The 12,955-nt window shown below is 41.3% G+C and overlaps 1 protein-coding gene across 1 annotated transcript in view; it reads left to right on the top strand.

The window, feature by feature from the left end:
* Positions 1-1,782: 1,782 nt before the first annotated feature.
* DISP1 (dispatched RND transporter family member 1) overlaps positions 1,783-12,955 on the top strand; it is a 39,324-nt gene continuing 28,151 nt past the window's right edge. Inside the window, 1 exon segment of the mRNA XM_015424585.1 lies at positions 1,783-2,291. Coding sequence (XP_015280071.1) covers positions 1,783-2,291 — 509 coding nt within the window.

Below are 12,955 nucleotides of genomic sequence, written 5' to 3'. Positions count from 1 at the left end.
TTTGTATTTTGGACCGGGGTTGTCATGTAGTTGTCCTTGAATAGTGTATCATTCTGTCCCATAAGATATATTCCTAAATATTTGACGGGGTTGTTCGTTAAATCACATCCTGAAATGTTCTTAATCTCTTCCTCTTCTTGAGTAGTTAAAATTTTAAAATAATCTTGGTTTTCTTCCTGTTGATTTTATAACCTGAAAAGGATCCAGACTTGTCAGTTTGCTCCATTACATGTTGGAGAGGTAGTTGGGAGTTTGACATTGTAAGGACCATATCATCTGCATAACTCTTCAGTTTAAACTCCTCTCCTTCTACTTTTAATCCTTCAATTTTGGGATCTTGTCTTGTCTTAGAAGCAAAGATTTCCATCACCAGAATTAAGAGAAGTGGAGAGAGAGAGGTTCCTTTTTCTATTTTAAATCCATTTGTCAAGACCCCATTGATTAACCATTTCTTGTTGATCTAAATAGTTTTTAAAATCATTTTGTCCTGAATCAGCCCACTCTGTACTGTAAACTTCAAGGTAATCTGTGTACATAAACATAAAGATATTTGGCAGTACCATTAGGAGTCTCTGCCTTTTACTATTACTTGCACCATCTCCCACTGAAAACCATTTTTCCCTCTTCATAAAACCATAACAAAAGAGTATAGGAATAGCTAATGACAGTAAATTTTTCTGTGAAAGATCAGTTTTTGGAACATATACTTCTGCTCCTTGCATTAAGACCTTGGTTTCCTTTTGACTTTTAGAAGGTTTAGGCTAAGACTTCATTCAGCTTAAGCATTTTTTACCTCCATTGGCCACTCAGCACACAGGTAAACCTTTTATCTCTATAGTGCCTTTTTTCTAGAAGACCATTCTTCTAGTACAAACCCTGTAAGCCGCCCTGAGCCCGTTCGCGGGGAGGGCGGGGTAAAAATGCAAATAAATAAATAAAAATTTTCTTGCCTTTGATTTCTGCTGCTCAGGAGTGGTTTCCTCAGCTAACAACGCTGATCTTGCAGGGAAGTCTCAGTGAAAGGTTAGAAGGGAAAATTCCCATCTCAGTAGATGTCCAGGGACTAGGTCAGTACTTTGAAAAATTACAGCTTTTGATTCGAGGAAGGAGGAGTAGCAGGATCCATGGTATCCTCTAAAAATATCCTCATGTTCCAAGTCCTGTATGCTTTTCGTATTTTCGTTCCAGTACAAAGTCTCTTATCCAGCTTCATCAATGCTAGTAATTGCCAATTACAGCTCCTCCCAAACTGAGTGCCCTCTACAGTTCCCCATTTTAAAGCTCTGTTTGCCACTTCTTGCTTTGCAGAATTCTCTTGTGTGCCAAACTAGCTGCTTCCCTACTAGCCTAAATACCATCTGAGTCTTCTACTGTCCAAAGGCTGTCACACTCTTTTTTATATACAAATACTCACATAAGAGCTTTCCACCCCTTTGTTACCAGCACTGCTTGTTTACTTAAAAAAGGAGAGTGAAAATTACAGAAACGAGTAGGTCAACCCATGGAATCACTGTTTAAGGTCACTTATATTTTGAGCTCTTAAGTTGGCTCAGTAGTTATTGTGGACTGTGGTAGGGATCCTGCCTTGGGAACCCTAGGAGTGCTGATGAATATAAAATTATGTTGTGCCATCCTTACCCAGATTAATCTTTCTTCAATAGATCATATCAGAGTTGAGATTTGTATAGTTTTGAAAGAATTGTATTTTTTTTAATATGATGGTTAATCTTTCTTTATCTCCCCCCCCTCTTGCAGTATTGCAGGCCATTGGGACTCTGGAGGATGGCTACAATCAATGGAAACAATGATTTTGTGGTTCTGAGCAATGGCAACATTCCATCCAGTGTCACCAGTCCTGATATCCTTACAACCAGTGATTGCAATGCTGCAGTCCCAAATCTCCCATCTAAGGAAACCACAAGAAGAAAAGTGAGTGAAAATGGGTGCCTTCAGCTTAATGGCGTGTTAAAAGCATCATTTTTGCCTGTAGATGACCAAAGAACCCCACAGGTGCGATCACAATGTTGTCACCCTTGTCCATATCATCATCCACTAAATAACCATAGTAGTCAACAAGAATGTATTTCACTGACCGGCAGTGCAGCACCATCTCCATTGACTTCCTGCTGTTTAAACCCTCATATTGAATATTCAGCTTCTGCTTGTCAAAAACGCACACCCTTATATCAGCCTGCCTGCTGTCTTCAGTCCTCCCCATCTTTCTGCCTACATCATCAGTGGCCTGAACATTTTCAGCACCAGCCTGTGCCACAACATATCACCATTATAAGGTAAGTCAGTCACATTTTCTGTAATATCTAAACTGTTACCAGTGTTATATGTGTTTCGTTTTGCTTCACGATATAGATGGAGCCTTAAAACAAACCATGGTGAGCAAAATGTTCGTCTCTTAAGTGTATGCAAACTGGTAGCTCAAGAGCACATACTGAGATAAGTACAGAAGGTTTGGCTAAATGTATACAGGTCTTGGCATGTCCAAAACTGATAGTCATACTGATTACTTATGAACTTGGAATATCTTATCTGAAGAGGTACAGGGATGAAACTAGTGTTACTGAGTGGTATATGTGATTTCAAACTGTCCAGTGTGACCAGCCATGTTGAGACCTATCTCCTTGTTTGAAGTCAAATAGAATTGTAAGGTACATAACTGGAATTCAAGTCCAGTAGCACTGCATCTGTTGAATGGAGCTTTGACTCTCAGAAGTGTATACCTTGGAAATTCTGTTGGGCTTTAAGGTGCTACTGGAATCAGTCGAGCTCTTCTAGTGCAGACCAACATGGCTACTTACCTGAAACTATAGCTAGAATTGGTGCTAACTGGTAGAGATCACCTTCCATTGCCATAGGATTTCTAATCTGTTCAACTCAAAACTCTTAAATTGTTGGGGTAAGTGATTATATGAAACCTTCCTTTTGCATTGATGTGGCAAGTCCAATTATCTTAGAAGCGCACAAATTTATGATCAATTTCAATTCAGAAATACATTTGTTGGTTCCAGAATTATGACTTATGAGTTTATCAATTGGCTTCTACTTCCTCATACTTGATCCAAACCACCCTTCAGATTTTAAACGTTACTTTATATTAAGAGATGATATTTTGTAGCATAACTTGTAATCACGAGAAACTTTAACTTCTGCATCAAAGACATTTAGTGAACAGCCTGTTTATTTGTATTTAGTGAAATATTTATACCCTACTTTTCAATTATGCTATTCAAAGCAGCTAATGAGAAGTCCTCAAGAACCATAGTACAATTTGAAATAACATAAAACAATCAATAAAACAGCACAGTGACACTATTCAGAAAATAACAATGGTAGCAGGAGCAATGCAGACACTTTAAAACTATTTAGGAAAAAAGTCTTCCCATCTTGCCAGTTTGGTGTGCGAACTCTAATCTGGGAGAACCGGGTTTGATTCCCCACTCCTCCACTTGCACCTGCTGGATGCAAGCCATAGTTCTGTCAGAGGTGTTCTTGAAAAGAGCCGTTTCTGTCAGAGCTCTCTCAGCCCCACCTACCTCACAAGGTGTCTGTTGTGGGGAGGGGAAGGGAAAGGAGATTGTAAGCCGCTCTGAGACTCCTTTGGGTAGTGAAGGGCGGGGTATAAATCCAATCTCTTCTTCTTGCTCCCTAAATGCCAACAAGGACTGAGTGAAGTGGACCTCCCTTGAAGGAGTTTCGCAGTATTGGTGCCCTGCCCTTTGTGGCAAGGTTAGAGTGCTCTAAGTAGCTGGTCTTCACCTGTATCTGAATAGTAGCCTTCTGAACTGTATTGCAATCTTCAGAGACAACTAACACACCATTCAGGCTTATGGCTCAAAGGCCCTAACTACTCAACAGCTCTGCTTGAAAATGCTGGGGTGGCAGAGAAGTACTATCCTTTTGTTGCCACCACCAGTGTTGTGGAGTAGGCTGTAAGCTGAACTCTAGCTTGTTTTCAGTTGAATTAATCAAGAGGATTAAGCTGTCAATAATGTTAATCTTGCCTCAGATTGCCCCCACTTTTGCTAGTGATGGTTGTTTTCTACAGGTCCTCACCACAAAGTCTGGACTTGTGGATATCCATCACTGATGGGGTGAGACGGAATTTATATCCATAGCACATACAGCAGTCTGGGGAGATCATGATCAGCATGGCATTCAGGAAATGTTTAAATGTGTAGGGGAGCATTTCATGTCTCCTGCCTGGTTAGCATGGACTTTTGTTGGGTGTGCTTAGCTGAAGGGGAAGCATAAGGCAATCTGGAGGAAATTGGGGCAGATTAACAGGTGTTAGGCCTGAACCATCCAAGGCTGTCTTGAGTCAGTTGTCGGGAATGCAGTTCAAAAAAACACTGTGTGTGTGAAACAGCCCTAGCTGGAAGTCATCCAGTGCTGTACTTGTTATGACAGGGTAACAAGTAACAAATCTAACATAGAAATAAATATTAAATGCAGGTGTCTTCCCCATTTTTTGTAAGGCACATTAATTAAATCTAGTGTATAATCAAACCAGCTTTCATTACTGTTCTGTTACTGCATATGCCCACATTGTTAACTTTAATTGAGAACTGGAAGAAAGTGGTCCTATTACAGGGGAAGGAACACAGTCCCAAACTCAACTAGAATTTGACACTTGGCAAATATCCAAATATACAGCACAGTAGGCTGAAGCATGTTTTTAAGCCTGTAGAGTTTAAGTGACTTAACATTAAAAGAATCTAAGTGACTTAACATTAAAAGAATGAAGCCTTAATTCTTACTGTAAATTTATTAGAAAGTTATACTTTATTTCATTGTAGTTGGTTTCAGAAGTATGTGCAGCTTAATTATCTGTCACTCTCTAACTTGAGTGGAGGGGGAGTCGAAGTCAGAGTAACAGATTTTATTTACAACTTGTAAAACAGTTTTGCATATTTCCTTTTAAATCAATATAATGACATCCTGATCTTTCCCCCACATTTGTGAACAGTGTCGCTGCTATACTGTTCATAACTATCAGGGTAACTTTTCAAAGTATTGATTCCCTTTAGAGGCCATAAGGATTTTAGTAAAAGGAAGAAGTCAAGCCACCCCTGGCATAAAGTATGGCATTGCCATATCCAGTTCTAATGTATTAGTTACCTCTGTCCCCGATTAAGACTACTTTAGGGGTCACCAACCCTTTTGAGCCGGTGGGTTCCTTTGGAATTCTGACACAGGGTGGGGGGTACAACCACAAGATGGCTGCCACAAGAGGCAGAGCAAACCACAAAATATAAGGGAGTGGATTTATGTGTAACTCTTCAGCATGTCAGGCAGAAACTGTTTAACAGGATGCCTTTTAAATTGGACGTATTTGAATTTTTTTTCATATACACAGCATACTTTACAGTCAGTTTTCCCTCCTGTGGCTGACTGCTTCCCACACTATATCTTTAGACATGCCAGGAACACAGCTGGAAGCTCAGAAGGCTGCATTGAGAGGGGAGGCAAGGATGTAGCCTTCCTCTAGTATGACAGTGCTGGCACCGCTTATGATCCAAGCCATAATCCCAGTGCTGTACTATTCCTTCAGTTTTAAATGTGTTTGCTTCTACACTCATAGAGCAGCTACTCCAGAAGCAAACTTCTCTACTGGCTTTACTGCTGTCTAGGTGGACATTTCCCACTGAACAGTATGGACAGTACGTTAGTGCTTTACTGCCTCTTACTTCTGCATATTTTAAAGAAGGGAGCCAATGCGTGAATGATATCCATCAAAGCTGTTGTTCCTCTTCTCCCTCCCCAAATCAATATACAAAAGTAGAAAAAGTGGATTCCACAGAAGATTTCCACTGGCAGAAGTGGGGGAGAGATTTTTGCTAATGTACCCCTCCCACAGAAGAACTCGGTTTCCCCACTTATTCTGAGGGTCCCCTTTCCCCTAGAATAGGGATGGGCACGAACCTCGCCACGAACGAAAGTTTGTCACAAAAATTGCCTGGTCTCCCATTAACTGCCATGTTTCCGTGGAGGTTACATAAGAACATAAGAACATAAGAGACGCCAATGTTGGATCAGGCCAAAGGCCCATCCAGTCCAACACTCTGTGTCACACAGTGGCCAGAAATACCAGTGCCATCAGGAGGTCCAGCAGTGGGGCCAGGACATTAGAAGCCCTCCCACTGTTGACCCCCCCCAAGCACCAAGAAGACAGAGCATCACTTGCCCCAGAGCCCCTAGCTATACCTTGTGGCTAATAGCCACTGATGGACCTCTGCTCCATATGCTTATCTAATTCCCTTTTGAAGCCGTCCATGCTTGTAGCACCCACCACTTCCTGTGGCAGTGAATTCCATGTGTTAATCACTCTTTGGGTGAAGAAGTACTTCCTTTTATCCGTTCTAACCCGACCGCTCTGCAGTTTCATGGAGTGCCCACGAGTTCTTGTATTGTGAGAAAGGGAGAAAAGTACCTCTTTCTTTACCTGCTCTTTCCCATGCATAATCTTATAAACCTCGATCATGTCACCCCTCAGTCGTCGTTTCTCCAAGCTAAAGAGCCCTAAGCGCTTTAACCTTTCCTCATAGGGAAAGTGTTCCAACCCTTTTATCATTCGAGTTGCCCTTTTCTGCACTTTTTCCAAAGCTATAATATCCTTTTTAAGGTGTGGTGCCCAGAACTGCACACAGTATTCCAAATGAGGTCTCACCATTGATTTATATAGGGGCATTATTATATTGGCTGATCTGTTTTCAATACCCTTCCTAATAATCCCCAGCATAGCATTGGCCTTCTTTATTGCAGTCACACACTGTCTCGACATTTTCAGTGAGTTATCCACTACAACTCCAAGATCTCTCTCTTGCTCAGTCTCTGCCAGTTCAGACCCCATCAATGTGTATTTATATTTAGGATTTTTGGCTCCAATGTGCATCACCTTGCACTTGGCCACATTGAACCCCATTTGCCATGTTGACGCCCACTCGCCCATCCTTGACAGATCCCCTTGGAGTGCCTCACAATCCTCACTGGTTTTCACCACCCTGAACAACTTTGTATCATCCGCAAATTTAGCCACTTCACTGCTTACTCCCATCTCCAAATCATTAATGAACAAGTTAAAAAGCAGTGGACCAAGTACTGATCCCTGCGGTACCCCACTGCTTACCACCCTCCACTGAGAAAATTGCCCACCTACACTCACTCTCTGTTTTCTATGAACTAGCCAGTTTTTGATCCATAAAAGGACTTGTCCTTCTATCCCATGATTTTTGAGCTTACTTAGGAGCCTTTGATGAGGAACTTTATCAAAAGCTTTCTGGAAGTCAAGGTAAATAATATCTATTGGATCCCCCTTGTCCACATGTTTGTTCACCCCCTCAAAGAACACTAACAGGTTAGTGAGACAAGATCTTCCCTTACAGAAACCGTGCTGAGTCTGCCTCAATAGGTTTTGTTCATCTATGTGCCTACTAATTCTTTCCTTAATAATGGTTTCCACCAATTTACCCGGTATCGACGTCAGACTGACTGGCCTGTAATTTCCCGGATCTCCTCTGGAACCCTTTTTAAAGATGGGAGTGACATTAGCTACCTTCCAATCCTCAGGAATGGAGGCAGATTTTAAGGAAAGATTACATATCTTTGTCAGGAGATCTACAAGTTCACATTTGAGTTCTTTCAGAACTCTCGGATGTATGCCATCTGGGCCTGGTGATTTTTCAGTTTTTAAGTTGTCTATCAGTTTTAGGACCTCCTCTCTCGTCACCTCAATCTGACTCAGGTCTTTCAACACCCCTCCTGAAATCAGTGGTTCTGGAGTGGGCAAGCACTTCTCATCTTCCACAGTGAAGACGGAGGCAAAAAATGCATTTAGCTTCTCAGCCATTTCCCTATCATCCTTCAATACTCCTTTTACCCCTTGGTCGTCCAAGGGCCCCACTGCCTCCCTGGCTGGTTTCCTGTTTCTAATGTATTTGAAGAAAGTTTTATTGTTGGTTTTTACGTTTTTTGCTATATGCTCCTCATATTCCCTTTTTGCCTGCCTGACCTCAGACTTGCATTTTATTTGCCATAGCCTGTGTTCCGTTTTATCAGCCTCACTGTGACTAGCTTTCCACTGTTTAAAGGAATTCTTTTTACTTTTTACAGCCTCCATTACTCTGTTTGTTAACCATGCAGGCTTTTTCCTATACCTTTTTGTGCCTTTCCTAACCTGCGGAATATATATTTTTTGAGCTTCTAGGATCGTAGTTTTAAATAGATCCCAAGCTTCCCCAATTGTTTTGACCCTTTCTACTTTTCCTTTCAGTTTCCTCCCCACGTGTCCCCTCATATCAGAGAAATTACCCCTTTTAAAGTTAAAAATGGTTGTGTGAGTCTTTTTGGCCAATTCTCTATTTGTACAAATGATGAACTCAACAACATTATGATCACTGTTTCCAAGCGGTGCAATCACTTTTACATCTCTCACCAGGTCTTGAGTGTTACTTAGGACCAAATCAAGGATCGCCTCTCCCCTGGTAGGTTCCGTGACCATCTGCTCCATAGCACAGTCATTTAGAGTGTCTAGAAACTCAATCTCTTTTTCCCGACTAGAACACATATTGACCCAATCAATGTGTGGGTAGTTAAAATCACCTATTATTACACAGTGTTTTTGTCTAGTTGCTATCTTTAAGGCATTCATCATTTTATAATCCTCCTCTATCTTTTGATCTGGTGGGCGATAACAAACTCCCAGTGTTAAGTTTCCTTTTGGCCCCCCTATTTCAACTGATCCCTGCGGTTCATATTTCAACTGATCCCTGCGGTTCATATTTCAACTGATCTTGCGGTTCATATTGGCAGTTTGTGAGGCAGACATGCTGGCACCAATCAATTAATTGTCAAAGCAATGGGGGGGGGTTGTAGACTTCTGCAGCCCTGAGAACATCGATAGTGGCCCTCCGAAGCTTGACAGGCAGCGCTGGCTGCCAACATGAGAGCTCCCATTCTGCTCTATGGAAGCAGAATGGATCTATACCCCCAGCTCACACGCAGTTGTTTTTACTTGGCAGCTGGCAGTTAGGCAGAGAGGGAGTTAGAGGCAGAGAGGGAAGGGAACTGGAAGTCATTCCTCAGTGTGAACAGTGGGGTTGGAGGTGTTTGGTGCTTATTCAGGACTCTGAGGCATCTATCCTTCTGCTCAAACCAAGCAGAGGGGCTCAGCTGCTGGGTTCCTTAGCTGAGGACCCACACTTCTCCTCAGTGGAATTTTTGAACTCCTGTCCCCAGCTAGGGCAGTGTCTGGTGGACTCAGGGCTCTGAGCCACCTCCTGTCCTGCTTCCTGGGGGCACCTACTTGGGGGGGGGGGTTATAACTGGCCCCACCCCCCAAATCCAATCCTCACCAAACTTGGAGGGCAGGTAGAGGAGAGTCAGCTGGAGACTGGCTGCAAGTCTGGTGTCTCTAGCCTGCAGGGGGCTGTTCTACTGCATCGCAAACCTCACAAAACAAACTGGTTCGGTAAACTGGAAGGTTTATGGTTCATGAGACCCCACAAACTTTGAACCAGGACGAACCTCAATTTGCGTGCTTCATGCCAATCCCTACCCTAGAAGCACCATTTTGTGGGCATTTAGGCTTTCAGCAGTAGAGCGGTGAGCAAGGCATGCTTCACTGACAGAAATCTTTGTCATGGGAAATTTTCAGCAAATTCTCTTGTATCTGAAGCTGCTTTAGAGCAACATTTTCTGCTCCAGAATTTCTCATATGTGAGTTCTCTGTTGCGCTTCAGCCTGCCTCAGCCTGGCTATTATATTACCGTGTTTCCCCGAAAATAAGACACTGTCTTATATTTATTTTTTTTCAAGAAGACAAACTAGGGCTTATACCACAAATGCATAGAAATCCTGCTAGGGCTTATTTTTTGGGTAGGTCTTATTTTCGGGGAAACAGGGTAGTTACAGTCAATATTTAGTGGGTTTGTTGAGACTTTTTATTCATGTATGAAAAGATACCAATATTGATTATTATTTAGCATATGCTCCACATGAACTGAATATGCCTACTTCTTACTCAAACTTTGCCTCATTGCCTTCAATTCTATTATACTTTACTAGACTGCATTGAAAGCCTTTACAAACGTAATGATAGACGGTTAAACATGATAAACAGGCCACATTGGCTTAGTGTAATAAAACAACACATTAAATAACGACACCCCCCCCCCAAGGACTTGTAATCATAATTAAGTTGTATTCTTACTTTAAACCTTTGCAGTTTCAAAAAAGGCTCCTTAATTCTTGCTTTGGCTGCAGTTCCACTATCCTGGAGCACTGATGTCTTCTGACCTTTAGAATCTGGCATTTGTAAATGGTAGCAACAAAGTATTAAACTCATTTCCCATGCCCTGTATCCCTCACTTTCCAGAAAAAGCAGAATAGTTAGTACTTAACCTAATGATCTGTTAGTCCTTTGAACTGTGATGAGATAATTAATTAGAATGGGGGAGCCCTCTTCTTTCTATGCAAGATAGGTGGAATAGTATTCCTCTGTTAAATATGACAATTGCTGCTTAAAACAATTTTGAAACTTGCAACGAACTATACAGAATTATGTTCAAAATGAGAGCTGAGAGTGGTGTAATTCAGTGATGAAAAAGCAAAGATGTTTTGGTCAGATGGATGAATGGTCTTCCTTCTTTCAAGGGCTTAAGCAAGAAGACGCTTCTAAAGAGGACACTAGACAGTCTGAAAAAAGACCAGACTCAACAAGAGTCTCTTGGCTTTTCAACATTCTTGGAGGATGTGTGTAGAAGTGCTAGACATTTTTATTTTTCTGAAGTTTATTTATTGGAGGATGGACTTCAAGAAGAGTGTTTTCAGAAGTGTGTGTGTATATGTACACACTTTCCTGTTTACTGTCCTCATAGGCACTTGGTATACATTAGTAATTTTAGAAGCTACATTAATTTCTCAGCTAAGCATAACTATAGTGCCATATTAAAACATTAAGAGATTTTTATGAACAAATGGCATCTTACTAAGTGGAGCTGTAAGAGTAGTACTAGAAAACTGTATCTCCAGTGTTTAAACTTCATTTTTCCCCTTTATACAAATAACATACAGAAGTGTTAGCATTTTCTTGGAAGTAGCTAATGTCTCTTTTTCAGTTTCCTATTAATGAAGATTGGATTTTTAAAAATATTTTTTCTCACAGGAAATGGTGTCTAAACAAGCTGAAGAAACTTTAATAACTAAGTATGTCACCAGTGAGTCAAACCTTTTACTGGATTTATAAGGAACACAAATGGGGGTGGGTGGGTGCTTTAGGCATGTTATAAGCTTTGTAAAGAAAGTAAAGCTAAGGTGCCATTTATCATTGGCAATGAGTTCCCTTTTCTCAGTGAAAACTGAGAAAAACAGCCCGTAGAAACAACAGAGTTTTGCTGTGCTGCATTCTCCTCTAGGCCTCCCTACAGAGGCCCTTAAGCTTATCTCTCATTTCGTGAGTGAGGAGGAGCCATTCTTTCCTTAGCTAAGACAAAAACATGTGAGCCGGAGGCTAAAAAACTGTGAGCTAGCTCACACTAACTCAGCTTAGAGGGAACGCCGGTGGGAAGTATCTTGAAGTAATGTCTGCTCCAAATTAGATATTGGCACATGCTCAGATTGTTGACTCACAGTGACATTAAGATGTTTTACTGTCTTTGCTATGTAAAAATTTTAAAAAATGAAATATTTACACTGTATTAGTTTCCTGGAAGTGAAAAGTTAACTTGTCTGAATTAATTAATTAAAGAACCCCACATATGCATCATAGTCCCCTAGCTATGTCTGTTAAGCTAGAAGCAGAAAAGCAGCAAAAGTCTTTTGAGTCAGCAGGGCTTAATTCTTCCCCTGCTGTTTGCAATTTTCCCCAGCTCTCTTCCTCCTCAACATGGTTCCCAACATACGTTCACCCTTGCAAACATGCATATGAAACTGGCAGAAAGTATTGTGGATGGGGAGGGGAGGGGAAAAGGAGGCATAGTTTGATTTTAAAAATATGCAGCTCACTTTTGCCCCAAAAGAGCACAAAGTGACAGCAAAACTTTAAAACTTCAATAACAAGCAACAGTAAATCCTATCGATAAACCAACTCAAAGAAAGACAATTCTTGTCAATATTTCTAGCCATGTTTAAATGTCCTAATAAACCCTTCAACTTTGCACAGATGTTGTTGGGACTACTGGAGTTGCCAAGCACAGGTTTGTACAGGGAGAGATGGTCCATGAAGTATGTGGGTCCCAGGAACTGCAGCAAAACAGAGGAAAAGTTAAATACCCCACCCCACCGCCTTGGAAATTAGCAGTGTCAATCTGTGCATTTGTGTATAGCATGTTGTAGTCTACTACAACATTTATCAGACTGGAATCTGGGGACGGCTAACAAGGGCATAAATGCCTAATTAAAACAATAAGAACAGTATAAAAATACAATACTATAATGCAACATAATACAATTGATAAAATATTGGTGCTCCACTAAAGCACACAGAGTGAGTCCCTCCACATCCGTCTGGCTAACATGAAACTGGACACCACTCAGTTTTCTAAAAATGAAGCAGGGACATTTTATCTTGGGAAGGGGATGTAACTTGTTTCGTTCTCTTTCAAGGAATGGGGACAGATAGAGTGGCTACTGCTCGCATTCTCCTATTTGCCAGGTCACCTTAGAGCCAGAAAACACATGGATTGGTTGCTGGGATCCAACTTTAGGAGCCCTAGGAACTCCAGGTAGCACTGGCACCAGTGAGGTACAGTCTGAATGGAGTCTCATTGTTGTTTCAGGTATAAAGTAGAACTGGTTTTCACTCTATCCTATACCTTGATTTCAGCATAGAGAAAGAGATGCCACTCTGCATCTATAGATAATTGCAACATCCATTTTTCAGTTTAATACTGAAAACCCATCCTTTCTGTGATACTGGGCTTTTCCTGTTTCTTCCTGCACCTCT

The sequence above is a fragment of the Gekko japonicus genome, unplaced genomic scaffold (genome assembly GCF_001447785.1).
Source record: "Gekko japonicus isolate JY-2015 unplaced genomic scaffold, Gekko_japonicus_V1.1 scaffold404, whole genome shotgun sequence".
NCBI classification, from domain to species: domain Eukaryota; kingdom Metazoa; phylum Chordata; class Lepidosauria; order Squamata; family Gekkonidae; genus Gekko; species Gekko japonicus.
Note: the sequence above shows the minus strand (reverse complement) of the source record. Positions and strands in the feature narration are given on the sequence as shown.